At 47.7% G+C, this 21,772-nt stretch overlaps 1 protein-coding gene across 1 annotated transcript in view; it reads left to right on the top strand.

Moving 5' to 3' along the window:
* The window catches only part of LOC144799624 (tropomyosin alpha-1 chain-like), a 50,168-nt gene that overhangs the window by 6,612 nt on the left and 21,784 nt on the right, over positions 1 to 21,772 (top strand). Inside the window, exon 2 of the mRNA XM_078671040.1 lies at positions 19,831 to 19,956. Within this exon, the coding sequence (XP_078527166.1) occupies positions 19,831 to 19,956 (126 nt within the window). The remainder of the gene's footprint in view (positions 1 to 19,830; positions 19,957 to 21,772) is intronic.

Consider the following 21,772-nt stretch of genomic DNA (forward strand, 5'->3'; position numbering starts at 1 on the left):
AGTATGGGAAGAGAATACCACCAAATCTGGTGGGAGTGTTGGAGATGGGACTTCCCCGGAAGAAAAAATCCAGCGGAGAAAAAGACATTAAACAAATAAATAAATGTGGATTTGCACTAAAGTAGAGGCATTTCTGCATGTTTACTTTATAGTCAATTTACAATTATGCAAATGGAAATTCCCTAAATATGCACCTAATTCAGACTATACAAAAGTTTTCCATGGCCCTTCTGGAAATCTGTGGGCTGAGTTCATAATGATGTTGCCTTGAGTAGGTATGTCATGCTCTCATAGTACTCCTGGAGTAAGCCAAGTGTATTACAAGAGTAAATCACAGCCACATATTTGTGAATTTGGTTCTCTGACTATTGCAGGCTTCAAGGAGTACTTTTAAAACCTTTATGAGTTGCAGGAAATTGTCAATCTGAACCCAAGCGTAGGATTAATCCTGCGGCTTCAGAGGAATCATTTTTTATGAGAATTTGACTCTCACGCTTTTGGTGCTATGTAAACAAACGACTAATTCACAAAGGTATCATTGGCTATGAATGAGAAGACATCCCCAGTAGTAAATCCAGTGCAAGGGCTAGGACATGGGAAAATCAAGCTAGGGTTAGCCTGGAAATACCGGGGACACCCACACGTAGATTTGTGGCTATTCACAGACTCCAGCCTGACTCTTTCCCACCAGGGAGATGGCTGGCGGCTATCCCCAAAAGTAAGATGGGAAGAGAGTGCAGTTTGAGAGTGCAGTTTGAGAGTGCAGTTTGAGAGTACAGTTTGAGAGTGCAGTATGAGAGTTGAGAGTGCAGATTGAGAGTGCAGTTTGAGAGTGCAGATTGAGAGTGCAGTTTGAGAGTGCAGTTTGAGAGTGCAGAATCAGAGTGCAGAGTGCAGTTTGCAGTTTGAGAGTGCAGCTTGAGAGTGCAGTTTGAGAGTGCAGAGTGCAGATTGAGAGTGGAGAGTGCAGATTGAGAGTGCAGTTTGAGAGTGCAGATTGAGAGTGCAGTTTGAGAGTGCAGTTTGAGAGTGCAGTTTGAGAGTGCAGTATGAGAGTTGAGAGTGCAGTTTGAGAGTGCAGATTGAGAGTGCAGAATCAGAGTGCAGAGTGCAGATTGCAGTTTGAGAGTGCAGTTTGAGAGTGCAGATTGAGAGTACAGAGTGCAGATTGAGAGTGGAGAGTGCAGATTGAGAGTGCAGTTTGAGAGTGCAGTTTGAGAGTGCAGTTTGAGAGTGCAGTATGACAGTGCAGATTGAGAGTGCAGATTGAGAGTGCAGATTGAGAGTGCAGAATCAGAGTGCAGAGTGCAGATTGCAGTTTGAGAGTGCAGATTGAGAGTGCAGAGTGCAGTTTGAGAGTGGAGAGTGCAGATTGAGAGTGCAGATTGAGAGTGCAGATTGAGAGTGCAGTTTGAGAGTGCAGATTGAGAGTGCAGTTTGAGAGTGCAGTTTGAGAGTGCAGTTTGAGAGTGCAGTATGAGAGTTGAGAGTGCAGATTGAGAGTGCAGAATCAGAGTGCAGAGTGCAGATTGCAGTTTGAGAGTGCAGTTTGAGAGTGCAGTTTGAGAGTGCAGAGTGCAGTTTGAGAGTGGGAGTGCAGTTTGAGAGTGCAGATTGAGAGTGCAGTTTGAGAGTGCAGATTGAGAGTGCAGAGTGGCAGTGAGTGCAGACTGAGTGCAGAGTGACAGTGAGTGCAGACTGAGTGCAGAATGACAGTGAGTGCAGAGTGACAGTGAGTGCCGAGTGACAGTGAGTGCAGAGTGACAGTGAGTGCAGAGTGACAGTGAGTGCAGAGTGACAGTGAGTGCAGAGTGCCAGTGAGTGCAGAGTGACAGTGAGTGCAGAGTGACAGTGAGTGCAGAGTGACAGTGAGTGCAGAGTGACTGTAGAGTGAGTGCAGAGTGAGTGCAGAGTGACAGTGAGTGCAGAGTGAGTGCAGAGTGAGTGCAGAGTGACAGTGAGTGCAGAGTGACAGTGAGTGCAGAGTGGCAGTGAGTGCAGAGTGACAGTGAGTGCAGAGTGACTGTAGAGTGCAGAGTGACAGTGAGTGCAGAGTGACTGTAGAGTGAGTGCAGAGTGAGTGCAGAGTGAGTGCAGAGTGACAGTGAGTGCAGAGTGACTGTAGAGTGAGTGCAGAGTGACAGTGAGTGACAGTGAGTGCAGAGTGACTGTAGAGTGACAGTGAGTGCAGACTGAGTGCAGAGTGACAGTGAGTGCAGACTGAGTGCAGAGTGACAGTGAGTGCAGAGTGACAGTGAGTGCAGAGTGACAGTGAGTGCAGAGTGACAGCAGAGTGACAGTGAGTGCAGAGTGACAGTGAGTGCAGAGTGACAGCAGAGTGACAGTGAGTGCAGAGTGACAGTGAGTGCAGAGTGACAGCAGAGTGACAGTGAGTGCAGAGTGACAGTGAGTGCAGAGTGACAGCAGAGTGACAGTGAGTGCAGAGTGACAGTGAGTGCAGAGTGACAGCGAGGGCAGAGTGACTGTAGAGTGAGTGCAGAGTGAGTGCAGAGTGACTGTGAGTGCAGAGTGAGTGCAGAGTGACAGTGAGTGCAGAGTGACAGTGAGTGCAGAGAGACAGTGAGTGCAGAGTGACTGTAGAGTGCAGAGTGACAGTGAGTGCAGAGTGACAGTGAGTGCAGAGTGACAGTGAGTGCAGAGTGACTGTAGAGTGAGTGCAGAGTGAGTGCAGAGTGACAGTGAGTGCAGAGTGACAGTGAGTGCAGAGTGACAGTGAGTGCAGAGTGACAATGAGTGCAGAGTGACAGTGAGTGCAGAGTGACAGTGAGTGCAGAGTGACAGCAGAGTGACAGTGAGTGCAGAGTGACAGTGAGTGCAGAGTGACAGCAGAGTGACAGTGAGTGCAGAGTGACAGTGAGTGCAGAGTGACAGTGAGTGCAGAGTGACAGTGAGTGCAGAGTGACTGCAGAGACAGTGTGTCAGGGTGCACATTGTGTGAGTGTGCAGAATGAGTGTGCAGGGTAAACAGTGTGTGACTATGCAGGGTGACATTGAGAGTGTGCGGGTGAGCAGTGTGTGAATGTGTAGGGGCAGTGTGTGAGTGTGCAGAAAACACCACACACACATACACCACACACACATAATGCACACACAAACCACACACCTCAGTCTCTCAACACCACACACTTGTCACCACTCAACACAACACACTCACCACCACACTCACTCCCCAGGCTCACCCCCACAGACTCACCACCACACACTCACCAGCACACAGAAAACAACACACACAACAACACACCCCCAGCCGTCAATGAATGCTTTCACCATGCACAAACACCAACAACCATCATCCATCTGTGCACGCTTTTACCAAGCACACGCCCACCAGCCGTCAGTGCACCCTTCCACCAGGCACACACACCTCCAGTCGGCAGTGCACTTTTCCACCAAGCAATCGCAGTATGGTACACTTTACTTTTAAACATATTCATATAAAGCACAGCATGCCACCATTGGTAAAATTACAATTCAACCAACATACTTCCACTACACACCACATGCACAAACTCCATAACACATGGCAAAAAGACATTGGCATTTACAATGCCATTAGCTCAAACTCAAATAAATCCAAGCCCGATTGCATTTCTAATGCTTGTTGAAACGTGCAATAGAGGGGATTTTTCTTATGGCGGGTGGGAGGGAGTTCCATATTCTTGGCGCAGCCCCAGCAAACGCCTGATTATAAGTTTTTTTTTTCGAAAACATGCCGACTGGAGTAGGAGGTCTCTGGCGGACCGTGAGTTTCTGATTCCTCCAGATACCCCAAGTTTCTGCACAAGATATGCAGGGGAGTTTGAGTATACGGCCTTGTGCTTAAACTGTATTCTGGCCTCGAGAGGAAGCCAGTTTAACGCTTTAAGGTGTGGAGAAATGTGATCGAATTTACTTGTGCCGGTAAGTAGTCTGGCGGCCGCATTGAGGCAGGCTTTCAAGGGCGCAAGGGAGATCTTGGGTAAACCACAGTGTGGTAAACCACACGCGCACATACACACACCCCATGTGTGCTCACAAACACACATGTGCATGCTCATTCCCTCCTATATATATGCTCACACAGACATGGCAAGGCATTAGTACACATCAGGTACAACATGAGTGAAACACTGTAAAATTACTGAACACACATAAATGGTGCAACACAAGCAACCCCAATGTATGCTCTTTTCACATTCAGAACAGTAACAACACAGACTGAAGAAGTGCAAGCTTTCCTCTCACACAGAACAGTTACAACACAGCAGTGAAATTACCAGCTGAAAATCTCTCACATATTACCAGCAGTGCACAGAGAATCTGTGCAAGATCCCCGCAAACAGTTACAAATAAACATGTGTATGAAGATGTCGTGACGTGACTGCCTGATCCCTGTCTGCGACAGGACAGGCAGGATAGGAAGGGGCGTGGGGAGGAGGAGAAGGAAGGGAAGTTAGTTCAGTTCGAAGGTGGAACACGAATGAATAAAGACGTGTTGACTCACCTTCCTGGCTCCTCGTGTCATACTGTAGGGGGAGCGCGACACTGGCGACGAGGGTGGGATAAATTTTCCCCACGCCGCTCAAACCCCTGCCGTCTGCAAACAGCCCGAAACGGAGAGCCTGCAGCCCATGCCGAGACGGAGCGCGGGAGCGCGAAAGAAGCCAGCACTCGGCCCCCGTCTGCTGCCACACAACATCCAACGACTCACCAGCCACGCGCTTGAGGGACGATAAGCCCAGCGAGAGACTGCCGAGTACGGCGGGAGAAAGCAGAAATAGCGCGAAACCGCGAGGAGCACCCGGCGGTCGGCTGCATCGACCAAAAGTGGAGGGGTGAGTCCCGAGCACCAGAAACTAATTGCTCACTCGGCAGACATTCTACAAATTGCTAGCCACTCGACAGAAGTTGAGGACACTATAGAATACAGGCCCCTAGCTGAAGCCACGTGTCCCGAGCGGTGGCCATTTTGAGGTCAGGCATCGCCCATAGACCTCCACTAAGCAACCTTGAGTCGGCCATTTTAAAGTCAGGCACTCAAGCAAAAGGTGCATTATTTCACTCGAAGTAGCCTGAAAACACACCAGGGAGACACAGATGTCGGTCACCAGCTCATCTAGTGGGACAGGAGGAGCGCCAGCAGCACAAGCTCCAGGCAACCCACCTGTGGCTGCCCTACCACAGCATGCAGTCATGGGAGTGCCATACTTGAGACCCCCAGAACCCTTGGAACTGACATCGGGTAACAGCATGGGACCCAAATGGAAAAGCTGGTCCGAGGACTTTGAAGATTACATGACCGGGTCACAAGTGCAAGACCCCAAACAGAAGCTGATAGCCCTATGCAATTTGGTAGGAAAAGACATTGCGCAGATCATTAAGGAGCTGCCCAACGCAGCTACTGCGCCTTATGATGATGTGAAGGAAGCCCTGGATCGGAGATTCCTCAACAAACACAACCTAGACTACGAACGCTACACATTCAACCTAGCCACTCAGGGAAAAGATGAGCGAATGTGTGACTTCATTGTGCGCATCAGACGACTAGCCCGCCACTGCGAATTTGATGATTTCAACACAGAAGATGCATTACGACTCCGCATAATTGAAGGGTGCCACTCTGAGTCACTGCGTTGACGGTTACTGAAGAAACACTACACCCTTGAAGAAATCGAGGAGATGACGCAAATAAATGACCAAGCCGAAGATCATGCAAAGAAGATGGAAGTCAACAGGACCGATAGGAAGGAGCAGGCGTTCAGAATGCAAGTACACAAAGAAAAGAAACATCAGACGGATCGCTACAGACCCAGCAAGTCGACGCATTCCACACCTTCTCAGAAGCCGACTACACGTCATGAATCGAGTGAGTCACGACACGCCAAACACAACAAAACAGCGCCTGCATGTTACAGGTGTGGACAGGACTATCCTCACTCAGGAAAATGTGAAGCCATTGTGCAGCGGTGCCACCGCTGTGGCAGAGAAAATCACTTTGAAACTGTTTGCCAAGCTCAACGCTCAGGGCGAAGATTGTCAAAACCCAGATCTTCCAAACAGCATCACGCACGCGCAGTGACAGGGCACGAAAGACATTCGTCCAGCTCTTCCCGGTCAAGTGTCCGGTCCTTAAGCTCATATCGATCACGAAAATCAACCTCCAGCGAATCTCCGCCACGCTCACCCGTGTCACAAGACAGTGACGAGTACATCTGTATGGTCTCAGATCCGGATCGTCTAAAGAAGTACCCAAAACTGGACATTAAGATAGGAGACCACCCGGCGAAGTTTGGGTTAGACTCAGGAGCCTCATTGAACTACATCTGTGCACTAGAATACCAGAGCATGAAACCACGTCCCAAACTAGAGCCAGCTGCGGTGCGAATATTTACGTGGATGTCCAGAAAGCCACTACCGTGCCTAGGCCGTTTCAGCACGACTTTGTCTTACAGGGACCGACAGAGGGCCCGGACATGGCCGAGTGTTTACTCAGCCGACCGACAGCTGAAAGGCTGGGACTCGTCGAACTTCTATATATGACTGAAGATGCTCCAGACATCATTGCAAAATTCCCGAACCTCTTCAAAGGCTTAGGAAAACTAAATCACTTCAAGGTTAAGCTGCATATCGACGAGCGTGTGACACCAGTGGCACAACACCACAGAAAAGTACAGTTTCATCTGCAGCAAGCTGTAGATGATGAACTTCAAGAGTTGCTCAAAACCGACATCATTGAGCGCACATCCGGCCCAACTCCGTGGGTGTCGCCTGTAGTAGTTGTACCAAAAAAGGGACAAAACAACAAGGTGCGCCTGTGTGTTGACATGCGCGCTCCCAATGTAGCGATCGAAAGAGAACGACATCCAGGACCGCACATCAGCGACATGATCGCTCGCCTTAATGGAGCCACGGTCTTCTCAAAGCTCGACCTTAACAAAGGTTACCTCCAGCTTGAGCTTCATGATAAATCTCGCTACATTACCACATTCACAACGCACCAAGGACTTTTTCGATACAAGCGCCTGAACTTCAGCATCTCATCTGCAGCCGAAATATTTCAGGAAGCCGTCAGACGAGTAATTCAAGGAATCCCAAATGCATTCAACTACAGCGATGACCTGCTGGTGTGCGATGACCTGCTGGTGTTCGGAAAGGATCAAACTGAACACGGCACGGCCCTTGACAGGGTATGTCATGCCTTACTGAATGCCAATTTGACTCTAAATGCGGCCAAATGCGAGTTCCACAGATCGACCTTGAAGTTTTACGGTCACATCTTCTCCAAGGACGGCATGACACCTGACCCTGACAAGGTCTCCGCTCTCACAGACACACCAAAGCCGCAGGATGTGAGCGATCTCCGCTCTTTTCTTGGCATGGCGAGCTATTGCGCTCGCTACATTCAAGACTTTGCCACCATCAGCCACCCTCTCCGAGAGCTCACTCGTCAAGGTCAGCCTTTTGAATGGACGGAAGCATGTAGCCGCTCATTTCACAAAATCAAGCATGCTGTCAGTTCCGCAAACAACCTATCCTACTTTGATCCCAAGAAACGCACTGAAATTACTGTGGACGCTAGCCCGGTAGGCCTTGGCGCCATCTTGGCTCAATACCAAGACGATTTGGATCAACGCCACATCATCGCATATGCCAGTCGCAGCCTCACTGATACCGAGACACGGTACTCGCAGCCTGAGAAGGAGAGCCTAGCTGTGGTCTGGGCCTGTGAACATTTCCATCTGTTTGTCTATGGCAAACACTTCACTATCATCACTGACCACCAGGTGCTCATCACCATCTTTGGCAACCCTAAAGCCAAGATGCCTCCGCGCATTGAGCGCTGGGGCCTACGTCTCCAAGACTACATCTATACCATCGTCCATAAGCCTGGGAAGTCGGAAAATCCTGCTGGCTACATGTCGCGACACCCTAAGGCTCTCACCGAAGAGTTGCACTCCGTGGCTGAGGACTATATACACTTTGTCATCGACGCGGCATGCCCTCCCACTGTTCCTCTGGAAGCCATTCTAGACGCATCCAACCAGGATCCAGTCATCCAGGACGTCACAGAACGCATTCGCAGCAACTCCTGGCGACATGTGAAAGACGATCCAAGCCCGCAGTCTCCGGAGATCATGGCGTTCATGCACATTCATGACGAACTATCCATCAGCAAGGACGGCCTCATCTTAAGAGGGGGGAGGATTGTCATTCCTCAAAGACTGAGACAAGGAGTGATTAACCTCGCTCATGAAGGCCACCGAGGGATAAGTGCCACCAAGAAAGCTCTACGAGAGCGTGTCTGGTTTCCAACACTCGATCAGATGGTAGAAACCATCCTCAAAGACTGTATCTCGTGTCAGCTAGTAAGTCGTGACGAACCTCCGGCTCCATTACTAATGTCAGAATTACCTGAAGGTGTGTGGCATCAAGTTGCCATCGATTTCTTTGGACCCCTGAAGTCAAGTCAATACATCATCGTCATCATGGATGAATACTCTCGTTTCCCATTCGCACACCTAGTATCATCCACCAAGGCCACTGCAGTAATTCCAATACTCGATGAGACATTCGCAGCATGGGGCATCCCGCTGCGGGTCAAGTCAGACAACGGACCCCCGTTCAATGGCCATGAATTTGCAGACTTCGCCAAACACCTTGATTTCAAACACCAAAAGATCACACCACTATGGCCCCAAGCCAATGGCATGGTGGAACGATTCATGGGGACCTTGAAAAAAGCAGTGCAACAAGCGGAACTAGCCCACCGAGACATCCAGCAGGCCTTAAACGAAGTGCTGAGGGTCTACCGCACCACGCCTCACAACACTACAAATCAATGTCCAGCCACTCTGATGTTAGGAAGAGTCCCGAGAACCCGACTACCTGCTCTGGACGACAAGACCCAAGCCCGAGCTCCGAACATTGATCATGAAACACTAGTCGATATCGACCATGAAAAGAAACTGAAAATGAAGACATACGCCGACCAACGCAGGCATGCGAAACCCGCAGACATCCAAGAAGGTGATTGGGTGATGGTTCGGTGTGGCAGACGAACGAAAGCGGACAGCCGCTACCTCACACATCCCTTGAAAGTCAGTCGCCGAAAAGGAACCATGATCACAGCACAAGGCGACCACAAACGAATTACTCGAAACATCTCACACTTTAAGAAGTGCAACCCTCCAGGAAGACACGACAGCCGACGCTGTGAATCATCCACTGACTCAGAGAGCCAATCCAGGAACAGTGACCACAGTCAATCCAGCCCGACACGGCAAGATTATCATAGAGACCCCCGGACCAGAACACCTGAACGAGCTGATCGACCCAGACGACAAACTCGACGGCCAGAACGTCTCATTGAAGTAATCTGAGACTCAGTCAGACTTTATACAAACGGGGGAGATGTCGTGACGGGACTGCCTGATCCCTGTCTGCGACAGGACAGGCAGGACAGGAAGGGGCGTGGGGAGGAGGAGAAGGAAGGGAAGTTAGTTCAGTTCGAAGGTGGAAAACGAATGACTAAAGACGTGTTGACTCACCTTCCTGGCTCCTCGTGTCATACTGTAGGGGGAGCGCGACAGAAGCTGGCTCTGTATATGGTCTACCACAGGGTGGTTATAGCGTGCACAGAGTCCAGGGGTTCCCCAAAAGTGTACAGGGCTCAATGTATAACTCAAAGGGCTCTATTAGTGGTAGTGTGGGAGAGGAGCCCTAGGCCTAACACAGAGAACACCTGTATTGCACTACAGTGATCAATAATGGACAGACAACTCAAGAAGGAGATCATGACCAATATTATAAAAATAAGCTTTGTTTGTATTTTATTTTAAGACCAAGATCTTCGCAATAGGGTAAGTATGTTTTTAAATAAAAAATACTTTTCACTTTGAAAAATCGACACTTTGAAACTTTTCAGGACAGTTCAATGTTATCCAATAGGGAAAACAATTTCACAATTAAACAGGTAAGTATCAAACTTACAAATCCAGGCTTCGGGACTAAAGGTCAGCAAGGGGCAAGGGTAAGGTGAATACCAAAACTCCACCAGCAGCAGCACAGGGCGGCCGGGTGCAAAGGTAAAAAATGGAGTTCGGACCAATCCTTTCATTGGAGATTGGAGCCACACTGCTTGCAGGTAGGTAAATCGGTTGCAGCAGGGGCCAAGCTTTGTGGGTTAGCAGTCCCGGACTAGCCGTAGCGGGCACCGGGCAACCCCCCGGTGCACCGCACTGGTGGGGGCCGGTTTTGTTACAAGGTTTTGTTACAAAGTGCTCGGCATCACCCACAACCCCCCCCCCCCCCACGGGGGAGGGGGGCCGGCCACCGAGCACTTTGCCAGGGCCGGTTTTGGATCTCAGTCCGGCCCTGGGGGTTAGCTCAAGCATGGGAGGGCACCGGAGCCAGTCGCAATCGTGGGAAGCCTCTGGATTCGCACTGCAGGCACCACAGGGGAGTTCAGGAAAGGTCAGCCAACGCTAGACACAAGGTCAGGATCGCTGGTGAAATTTCACTGCACAGGTGAGCCACTCAGACCCGGGCCGTTTGTGTCGGGTGCAGAGTGGGCAGGAGACGCGTATCCGCCTGGATCCGGGGTACATTGGAGTTCGTTTCTTCTGGACAGGTCCGCAGTCCACGGGATATTGGAGTCTTTTTCAAAGGCAGCAGTCCTCCCAGGGTTTTCAGAGGTCACTGGCTGTAAGACAGGTGGCAGGTTCGCAGAAGCTGGAGACAGGTCGGTAGGGCTGGGGCCAAGGCAGTCGTTGTCTTCAGTCTTCTCTGCAAAGTCTCCTTCTTCAAAGGTTGTCACAGATTTTGTTTCTAGGTCTGGGGGAGCCAACTAAATACTAGTTTACTGGTATTTTTGGGGAGTAGCAGGCAGGGCCAATGAGCACCTTACCTAGGGTGACTACACCATCTATTATGCCACCCTCCTGTGGGGGGGGCATAGACCTAGCCCTGAATGGAGGGGTCCCCCCATCTTCAAGATGGCGGAGATTGAAAGATGTGCTTCACCTCCCCTCCCCCACCTTATGGGTGAAGTTGGTAGAGGTGAGCACACCTCCTATTTTCTCCTAAGTTTTCCCACCCAAAGTGGATGTGTAAACTAGGGACTGCCATCTGCTACTAGCCTAAAGCCATTCCGGGCCAGGGTCGATAGGCTTTTAGGGGGCACTTCTGAGGGGCCCTCTTGGTACACGGTTCAATAAATCTCATACTGGCATCAGTGTGGGTTTATTGAATAGGAGTTGTTTAGTGCTGTGGAACTCGGGTTTTCAAGTTCCCAGCCCATGTACTCTCTATGGCTTCCCTGGCACATACAATATTAAGGAATAGATTCTAATGCTGTAGGGACATATCTGCTCAGGCAGATATGCCTACACCTTTGATATAGTGCATCCTGCCCTAGGGCTGGTAAGGCCTGCTAGAGGGGTGACTTACCTATTTCTTAGGCAGTGCTAGCTGGAGTGGCCCACAGGCAGTGTGCCATGTTGACCTGATCATTCCTTCACCTCATATGGGCGTGCCAGCTGTAGGGGCTGTGGCATGATCCCAGTGAGGGTGTCGCAGGGGACCCTCTTCAGCCTCCAGGCACTAGGTACCCAGGGTACCACTTACTAAGGACTTAAGGGGCAGAAGTACCAGATGTGGACAGGTTTTTAGGGAAAGAACACTGTACTGGGAACCTGGACAGCAGGGACCCAGTACTCTGCATCAAAAGGCAGGCAAAAAGTGTGGGTGGGGGGTACTGCAACAGAACCCCATGTTCTCACCAAATCTTGGGGAGAGACTGGCCCCAGGTCTGCTAGATATGGATGCAACTTTTCCTGCATACAATTACTTAACAGATGTTATTTCATTATCAAATGATAAAGCCAATCATAATCGTGTATATTGTTACCATTTAACCAACCTCCCAGTGTTTTCACTGAGTAATCTACAAAATCTACCCAGGATTGGCTTTGGGTTTTCTTGGCCTCCCTGAATCTGATCCTATACTCCTCAGTGCTGAATCCAAAGCCCTCAATCTGGGTACCCTTCATGAGGTCACAGGATGCAGCATCTTTATCACTGAGTGTCAGGAGTCTATCCATGCACTTTCCTGGGAACATTTCCCACAGGATAGCACTCCACAACTTCCTGTGGACCTGTCTACCTAGACAGACTCTCTAAAATGCAATGAGCCACTTGGTAATATCATCAAAGTCAAAGTATTTAGGGACAATCCCTTTGGGGATTTTGGAGCCTACAAAGTCTACCTCCCTAGTTAGTATTTTGATGCCACCAGAGATGGGTCCTAGGCCCATCTCAGCTCTTTCTTTTTCTATGGTTAGGAGTTTAGCTGCTAGAGCTATCCTCTTGGCCAGTTTCTGAAGATCTGTATCTGCAGTGTCTCCCTCCTCTGAGATGCTGCTGAAGTTACTCCCAGTGGTGTCACTATCTGAGAGGGTAGTGACTGATTTAGAGTCCCCTTCCTCTACTTCTTGGGACTCATCATCAACTTCTTCCCCATTGGGAGATGTTTTGCTTTCCATGGCCTTGTAATCCTTGCCAGCACCTGCTGGAGATGATCTTTTGTGGGCCTTGGGCCCATGCTAATGTTCCATGCCTTGCACAAATTCTTCAGTTGAGTAACTTTCATGTGTGCATATGGGTCCAGGTTGAATTCCTGGCCGGTCCCTAGAGCATCAACATAGTTTTTAAAGTAGCTGGGCACTTGTTAGTATTAAAAAAAATGCTAAGGGTTTCTAAGGCCTAACTGACTTTAAAGACTTTTAAATTCTGAATCCAATGCTTTTCCATGGAGTGTCTTGTTTTGGCAAACCGGCTGCAGGCGTTGCACCAGAGGTAGCAGGAGGCAGCGTATGTAAGTGGAGGTGTAGGGGGTTTCAGGGGCACCGTCGGTTCAGCTCACCATGGCCCAGTGGCTTCAGGTTCAGGGGCGCCTTACGATGTCGGAGTCTTCTTACCGGAGCTGGTCGTGGTCTGGGGAAGCCTCTGGATTCACATTGCAGGCGCCGCCATGGAGTTCAGGAGAGGTCCGCCAATGCTGGACACGAGGTCAGGATCACTGGGGAGACTTCACTGCACAGGTGAGCCACTCGTACTCGGGCCTTGGGCATTGGGCATCAGGTCGAGAATGGGCAGGAGACGCGGATCCACCTGGATCTGGGGTCCTTGGAATTTGTTTCTTCTTGGACAGGTCTGCAGTCCATGGGAGATTGGAGTCCTCCCAGGGTTTTTAGAGGTCATTGGCTGCAAGACTGGTCACAGGTTTGCAGTAGCTGGAGACAGGCCGGTAGGGCTGCGGCCAAGGAAGTCGTCGTCTTCGTCTACTCTGCAGGGTCATGTTCTTGCTTCTTAGGTTGTTTCAGATCTAGTTTACAGGTCTGCTAGAGCCACATGAATACTAGATTTAGGGGTGTTTTTGGGGAGTAGCAGGTAGGGCCAACGGACACCTTACCTGGGGTGACTACACCCTCTATTATACCACCCTCCTGTGAGACATAGCCCTGATTGGAGGGGTCCCCCATATTCAAGATGGCGGGGACTGAAAGATGTGCTTCATCTCGCCTCCTCCACCTTAGAGGTGGAGTTGGCAGAGGTGGGCACACCTCATATTCTGCTAAGTTTTCCCATTGGTTTTCCCGCCTAAAGTGGGGGTGTAAACTAGGGGCTTCCATCTGCTGCTAACAGCAAAGGGTGGAGATCGCATTACAAAGGTGGCAAGCCTTTGAAGCTTCCCCTCTTCGAGCACTGGCCCATCCTGGGGGAGGTGTGACACCTGTGCCCAGAACGAGCATTGTGTCTGGTCCCAGAGAGCAGGGGCTCTCCACCCAGGGGTCCAGAAACATGTCTAGTGGTGGCTGGCTGTCTAAAGTTAGTCAGTGCCCACACCAGGGTCAGTAGTTTTTCAGGGGGCACCACTGAGGTACAATAAATCCCACACTGGCATCAATATGGATTTATTAAAAGGAGTAGTTTGGTGCCAAACACTCCAGGGATCAGAGAAGCCATCATGGTGAGGTGGAACTCGAGTTGTCAAGTTCCCAGCCCATGTACTCTCTATGCATCCCTGGCACTTACAATATTAGGGAATAGACCTTAATACTGTAGGGGAATATCAGCTCATGCAGATGTGCCCACATCTGTGATAGAAATGCACTATGCCTTAGCGCTGATAAGGCCTGCTAGAGGGGTGACTTACCTATATCTTAGGCAGTGCTGGCTGGGATGGCACCCAGGCAGCAGGGCCGGCGCTAGGCATGGGCAGCGTGGGCACCTGCCCAGGGCCTCGCACTCAGCCCACCAGCATGGGGCCACGCACTGGTGACGCGTCCTGTTGGTTCCCTGGCGATCCATTTCAAAGAAAGGTGTCACCTTTCTTTGAAATGGAGTGGCCCCCTTCCCCGGGCCTCTCAGGGATGGTATCTGGATACAAAAGGGAGGGAGACGCTCCCTTCAATTGAAAGGAGACCCATTCACAGACACTGTGGGAGGCCCATTGTCCATCATTTTGGCGCCCCCATAGTTTTAACTTTTATCCCACAAGCAATTCTCACACCTATGGGACTGAAGGTGTGAGAAATGCTTGTGGGCTCAAAGTTAAAACTGTGGGGGGCGACAAAATGCTGGACAATAGGCCTCCCACAGTGTCTGTGAATGGTCTCCTTGCAAGGGGCCACTTATCTACATTAGAGGGGCCTCGCACATTCCTTTTTAGCCCAGGGCCTCGCAAATCCTAGACCCGGCCCTGCCAGGCAGTATGCCATGTCAACTTGGTTATTTTTGTACCTCACCGGGACTTGCAAGCTGCCTGGGCAGTGGCATGGTCCTAGCGAGGGGGTCCCGTAGGACCCTCTTCAGCCTCCAGGCCCTAGGTACCCATGGTACCACTTACTAGATACTAACAGGGGGGCAGAAGTACAAATTGTGGACATGTTTTTATGGAAAGAACACTGGTACTGAGAACCTGGACAGCAGGGACCGAGTACTCTACAGTCAAAGTTGCATCAAAAGCCAGGCAAAAAGAGGGAGGGTACTGCAACAGAACCCCATTTTCTCACAACATGGCATTTGCATCAGCTGTGCAATTATTCCTTCACAAACCCACAGTGTCTCTCTCTCTATCTCTCTCTCTCTCTCTCTCACACACACACACACACACACACATAACACATAGTGCCACATGTTAGCAGAACCCAAACCTCCCCTGACACACAGAAAATGTAAATCATAGGCTTTAGATGAGCAAGCCACACCTATTAACACAATATGTGTCAGCAGGGCTGCTAGTACTGCAGCCTTTCTTCACATGCGCACACCTACAACAGCTAGAATATAGGTAGTATAATTGCAGGCTTCCCTCAGACACAAAAGTCAAACACGCCTAGCATGTGTCTTACCACTGTAAACCTGCCTTTTGGGCCGAACGGTGAAGGCTGCAGGAAAAAACTATACAAGCTTCCCTAAAACACAGAGAACAGGCACATCACAGGGAATTTCACGTCATGTCTACTTCACATATATAGCAGCTTTAGCATGGGCACAGCCAATGAATGCCACTGTATCTCACAGACACAGAGCACACAAAACATAAACATTATTTGTACAAATGCTCCTATGGTCAGGACAGGCAGAAGACAGGCGGCAGAAGTGCAAGCTTCGCTCACACACAAGACATTTGAAGTTGGCTGTGTCCGTGCTTCATTTGTCATGATAGTTGTACAACTTTTTTGTTCAAAGTGTTATCACGCCCTCGGCAACACAAAAAATAATACAAACCAGATCATGGGCTAAAAGCAATTGCCAGTCGATAGCACCTTAGGGAACTACTTTGTGCGCAGATGTGTTCCTTTCAAAACTGCAAAATACCCTCACTCACAGTGAAGATTGCCAATGGCTGAAATAGAATTGGACCCTATGCTGTATTCTGTAGTGTAGTGCTTAATTTGAGCCTGTTGTTTCCGGTGCTCGGTGCCTGCACTTAATTGTCAACACCATTGCTTGTAGCTGTCTGCCACAAGGTGGCGCTGTCCAGCTAATTTAGTGATAACCACAGCAACAGTTTATTAGTGATGCACTACACATTAAAAATGACTATTATCTGCCGTCCAAGCAATTCTTACAGCTTTGAGGACCTGAAATAGTTAAAATTGTCACACTTGTGGCAGTGTGATGGTTAGTAGTTGTGTTTCTATCATTGGCCGCAGGGCTGGGGCAAGGTGTGGTGCAAGCTGCAGTGACCTCCTGAGGAGAGCCCTGGGTCTTACAAGTTAAGCAGTGCTGTAGTGTGAGGAAGAAACATGTTAATGACACAATAACAGAACAGTAGATGAAAAGAACTAACTGAAAGCCTCTATAAATAGAAATATTTATATTGTAAATATAATTTCCGTAAAATCGCAAAGTCTTCGCTAACTCCAGACCTAGAAAGTAGGCGTATAAAACGTATTTTCCCTTATATTTCAATACTTTTGTCTCACGGTTTGGCTCACAGATGGGCTTCTAGTTACATCTGACACCAGGGGCTGCCATTTCCTGATTAGGACTTTGGCAGCTGGAATGGGGCCTTTCCCTCGCCCCACCCGCACTACCTCGGCTCCCAAGAATGCTGTGTCACCTCAAAGCGCTCTGAGGGCTGTCCCCTCGTCCCGCCAGATTCAAATAACTCAGCATAAATCAGGGATCTAATGGGGTTTAGGGGCGGCCTCCGCATAGCTAAAAAATGCTTTGGTTCCTGCACCCAGGGTTAAGTGACATTAAAATATCTTCCAGCAAGATGAGGGCCACTGCTATATTTAATTTGACGTCGATGACATAAGGAACGTTTTAGGCACGACGTGGATGTTTCTATATATATATATTTTAATTATTGACGATTTCCTTTTCTTCTCAGTATGTCGTGCAAATAGAATATTTGATTTTGTTGAGTTGCGGTGGCGGAAATTCAGATGTTAGGCGTGAAAATGCAGTATAAAACAATTTAATTGCAGCCAATAAAGACACCAAGTCACGAAGCGAAGCTTTTCTTTAAAAAATAATGTGTGACTCAGACCTTATGTGCGTGCGAGACACGAAAGTGACGTATATGGTCGCATGTCTAGTTTACATTTGCGTACTATATGCAGAATGCGACGTCACGTGCACTAGGCACATGCAATATCCAATTATTTGTGTGGGGGGTGAGCTCAAGGTTGTGTGGGGTGTAGCAATGAACATTAGGGATTTCCAGTCAGAAGTATCTGTTTCAGATATTTGCAAGTGACTTTCCCATATTTTTCTGGACGTTTGTTCCCCACTCAAAGGCTTCAGGGTTAGATGGAGCATTTACAAACAGAGTTAGCCCAGCACACTTTTAAAGTCACAATAAAATTTAGACAGTTTTCAAAATGCAAACTTATTCCAATCAAGAGTCGATGTTATATTGTCGTATAAGTCCACGGCGCAGCACTGCCTTTGCCCGTGGATGATCGTGCTGCCCGAACGACGCTGTCACTTTGATAAAAATTCAACATGGAATATTACCTGGAGTGAAATAGACCTTAATATTGAGGAGTTAACTGTCCGTAAAAACGAACTGGTCACAATACGTTAGCAATAATCATATGACAGCGCTACAAATACATACTGCGAGCCCTGAAGAAGTCCGTGTGTGGACGAAACGTGTTGGTGGTTGCAAAACGTTTTAAAAAAGAAAAATAAAGGATGAAATTTAATAAGACAATATAACATCGACTCTTCATTGGAATACGTTTGCATTTGGAAAACTGTCAAAATGTTATTGTGACTTTGAAAGTGTGCTGGGCTAACTCTGTTTGTTTTTGCATTGGGAAAGCCGGTTGGGTGACGACAAGCTCCCCAATTATTGGAGGTATAGGGGATTGTACCTCCAGCCCTTTTGCACCTTCAGTACTGATTAAATAGGGATGCTAGGACTTGTGCGGGTATCTAGGCTTTGATCCCCAAAAAATCTGTGTAATTTAAATGGAGCATTTATTGTGAGAAAGTGCACAAGTACACCCACTTCTCATAGGATGTGTGTAGGAAGGTGTGCAAGGAACAATACCACAGCAACACCACACTCACAACAGCACTCTCTGCCAGGACACACCATGCACTACCAATCAACAGACATCCTAACACACACCCATAAACCCCAATTGTGCCATTAATTGACCCCTCATTCCACTCACGACAACCAATTGCCCGACAAACACTTACACTATTTCACCACATCCTAGAAGAGTGAATTATCAATTTGTTAGAGCCATCCAGTCTGACCAATCAAAGACAAAGAACATTCACCCACAACTCCCTGGAACTAACATACTCAGTGCCTGGGGCCTCACAAGTAGTTACAAAGCGCTAGGCAATTAACAATACAATATCCTTACCTAACACAGGAATTCACCCGCTCACAACTCTGATAGCACTTCTTCAGAAGGTGAACTAGATTGTGGTATAGGATGGAAATCTCAGAACAGAAATACTTGTCTTTCATATATATTGTACAAAAATATTTTTAAACAGAAACAATCCTAGTGGTTGTGCCTGGATTTCGAACCTGCAGTCTACAGGCTACATACAGGCCTCAATAGCATGTGCGTAACTCACTGGTATAGTTTAAGGACATATAACATATATCCATTACAACTCCATGAATATACACGTCGCATAAAGGCAACACACCAACACACATATCTCATTTAATATATGTGAGACAGTTTACGTTCATTTATACTACCGGTGGGCAATGGGTCTAAAACATTCTTTTAGTAAGGTGTAGCTAGAACATTTCCCGACAAGTTATGTTTCCCCGTGTTGACGGCTATTTTAGAATAAACAGCATGAATACTTCTTCACAGAAGCGTGTCCCCTCTACCAAAGAACACAAACGATACAGATTGTTATGTTATGTTGGTATTGACAAAAACTAAGACAGTGGAACTAATTCGAACATTTTATGAAACTGGTTGGATTTATGTAGTTCTCCGTGCCTGCAAACTGGGGAACAGTTGGCTTCAACTGTGAAGCTTAGTTATGAGGGACAAAAAAAACAAAAAAACAAAGGAAATGATGGACGGAGCGTTGACAATGCAAGCACTCACCCCCAGTCAAAAGATCTGGGTTTGATCCATCACCGTTCTTTAGCCCACTCTGCCACCCCAGTTCAGACATGGCCATATGCAAATCAGTCTGACCCTGTGCCTCATGGTAACAGTCCAGCCCGAACTGCCAAACCATGCCTTCCCTGGACCGGAAACAAGCTACCGAGGACCGGTTTCTGGCATTTCAGCCTTCTTCAGCCCGGCTTGCTTGAATCCAGTGGCAAAGTGAGCAAGGGACTCACGTCTGAGCATACCCTGCCAACTTATGGCGAACAAAGAAAAACCAAAGGAAATGATGTATGAAAGACAACATAATACAGGAACTCGCTTTATAAAAAAAAGTAATTAGTGATTACTGAACAATTTTACATTGACCGCCATATATTAAGACTGTACGAATAAATGCAGACTGGAACATTCCTGCATATGTCTAGAGGTATTACAATCTTGGGAACTGAAATGCAATTAATAACAATTATTTAATTGTTAGAATATCAGAATACATTTTGAGAATTTGTATATTATTTTGCAATCTCACCAGCATATGCATTTTTGTGAACACAAATAAAAATCTACAGATATTTTATGTATTGTATGAACAAGCGTCGAATGACGCCTATGAGTAATGGACAGATATTGAGAGGACCCTGTCCCAAAATGGCGACACCTTTTTGGATATGTGCATAATATATCTATTTCCTTTTCTTGAAAGGTGGAAGATGAGCTGGTTGCGCTACAGAAGAAACTCAAAGGAACAGAGGATGAGCTTGATAAATACTCCGAGGCCCTCAAAGATGCACAAGAAAAACTAGAACAAGCCGACAAGAAAGCAACTGACGTACGTAAAAGTGATCATCTGTTGTTCCAAGGTGCTGTGTAGATTGATTTGTATTGTAATTGCATTTATTTAGCGCTTACTACCCCTGATGAGGCGTCAAAGTGCTTTTTCGGCGAGTAGCACGCTACTCCGGAACCCATAACGGATCGGTTTGCATTTATATGTTATTGTAAAGTTAGATGTAAACTCAAATGTGGTGTTTGGGAGAAGCGTGTTAACTATTAGGCTTCCGCCTACTTTTCTCTAGGTTTGTGCTATACACATATTGCATGCATGCATACACATACATGTGGCTTTCAGGGCTTGTGCTCTAATTGAACAGTGAAATTGAGTGAATGTCAGCAGGCAGAGTGAGTGACTGAGTCATTTTATCAGTGCTAAGGCAATTAGTCAGTGAGGGAATGTTTGAGGATGTAAGCCACTCACTCAAGTCATTTAATGAGTACCTGGGTGAGTGAGTGAGTGAGTGAGAGATTGAGTCTGATAGACACCAGGTTAATTAGTGAGTCAGGCTGTCATCCAAAGAGCGTGAGTGTAGGGGCGGGTGGGGGAATGAGTAAGTCAGATAGTATTCGATCCATCAGTTCATAAGTTCATTAGTGCTTTGACACCTCGTCAGGGGTAATAAGTGCTATATAAATGCAATTACAATACAATAAACGGTTGAGTGAGCAAGTGTGTGTCAGTAAGAAAACACGTCACTTCACTAATAGGAAAGATGCTTGACTGAGTGACTGAATGGCTCATTAATCAGTCAGTCACATAATGAGTTGATAACAAAGTGAGCGAGTCGTGAATGAATTAAGTGAGAGAGTTTGTGAGTAAATAGAAGTGGAGTGAACCAGTCAGAAACTGAGTGACTGAATGTGCGACCCAATCAGTAAGTCACTCAGTGGTGAATAGGTAATTAGGTGGGAGAGCGAGTGAGGGAGTGTTGTTTTTGCATAGTGCGCAAAGTGAACTGAAGTCTCTCGTGGAGCTTGCTTGAAATTCAATTGTGTATTGTTGTGAACTGAGTGCTTCAGAAGGGTGGGGAGAGCACTTAAAGGTGATGCCCAACGCATCATTGGTGGCAGCGGCTCACCCTGCCTACCAGCCTGGACTACCCCAATGTGTTTTTGTCCCTTTAGTAAGGCAGATTGTGCCAGCATCTTCCCTGGTGCTCTTTAGCCACCCTAAGTTACAATGGGGGAGCGCACCCTATTTCCAATGTTCAATATTCCACACTCATAACAGTCCACTGATTAATGCTTTATTCTAGGTTTTTTTATGTTACACATTACAAACTAACAGCCAACGCGTTTCGCTCCAATTACTGAGACTTCTTCATGCCATAAAAAAGTATGCTGATTCCTCACTTATTTTGAACAAGCAGATACAAAGCGATCACCTTCTACTTCAGTTTTGCCAGTGGTCACATATAATATGTCCTGCATGCAGCATGGCGTCAATCACTTTCAGTCACTTTCAGACATTTCGCCAGACAGCCATAAAACATATCAACTGGATCTGATTAAATACTAAATATTTCTTAACAGCAAAGACATAAGTATATAGTTTTGACAGAGTGTAGCTCAGGGTGTGAATTGTGTTAGCAGTGGAGATCATGGACCCCTAATTGCCCCCTGATGGTCCACAAAATTTCATCTTATAGTGACAGAGTTTTACTCGTGATATGGTCACCCAAGTATCGGACACCCCACCTGTCCTACCACTGGGTGTGTTAAAAAGGGCACAAAAGGCTCATGGTTCAAATAAGTCATTCTAAGATGGCGGGCCTCAGGAAGTTGTTATTGTAATTGCAATTATATAGCGC

The sequence above is a fragment of the Lissotriton helveticus genome, chromosome 12, assembly GCF_964261635.1.
Source record: "Lissotriton helveticus chromosome 12, aLisHel1.1, whole genome shotgun sequence".
In the NCBI taxonomy this organism is placed as follows: domain Eukaryota; kingdom Metazoa; phylum Chordata; class Amphibia; order Caudata; family Salamandridae; genus Lissotriton; species Lissotriton helveticus.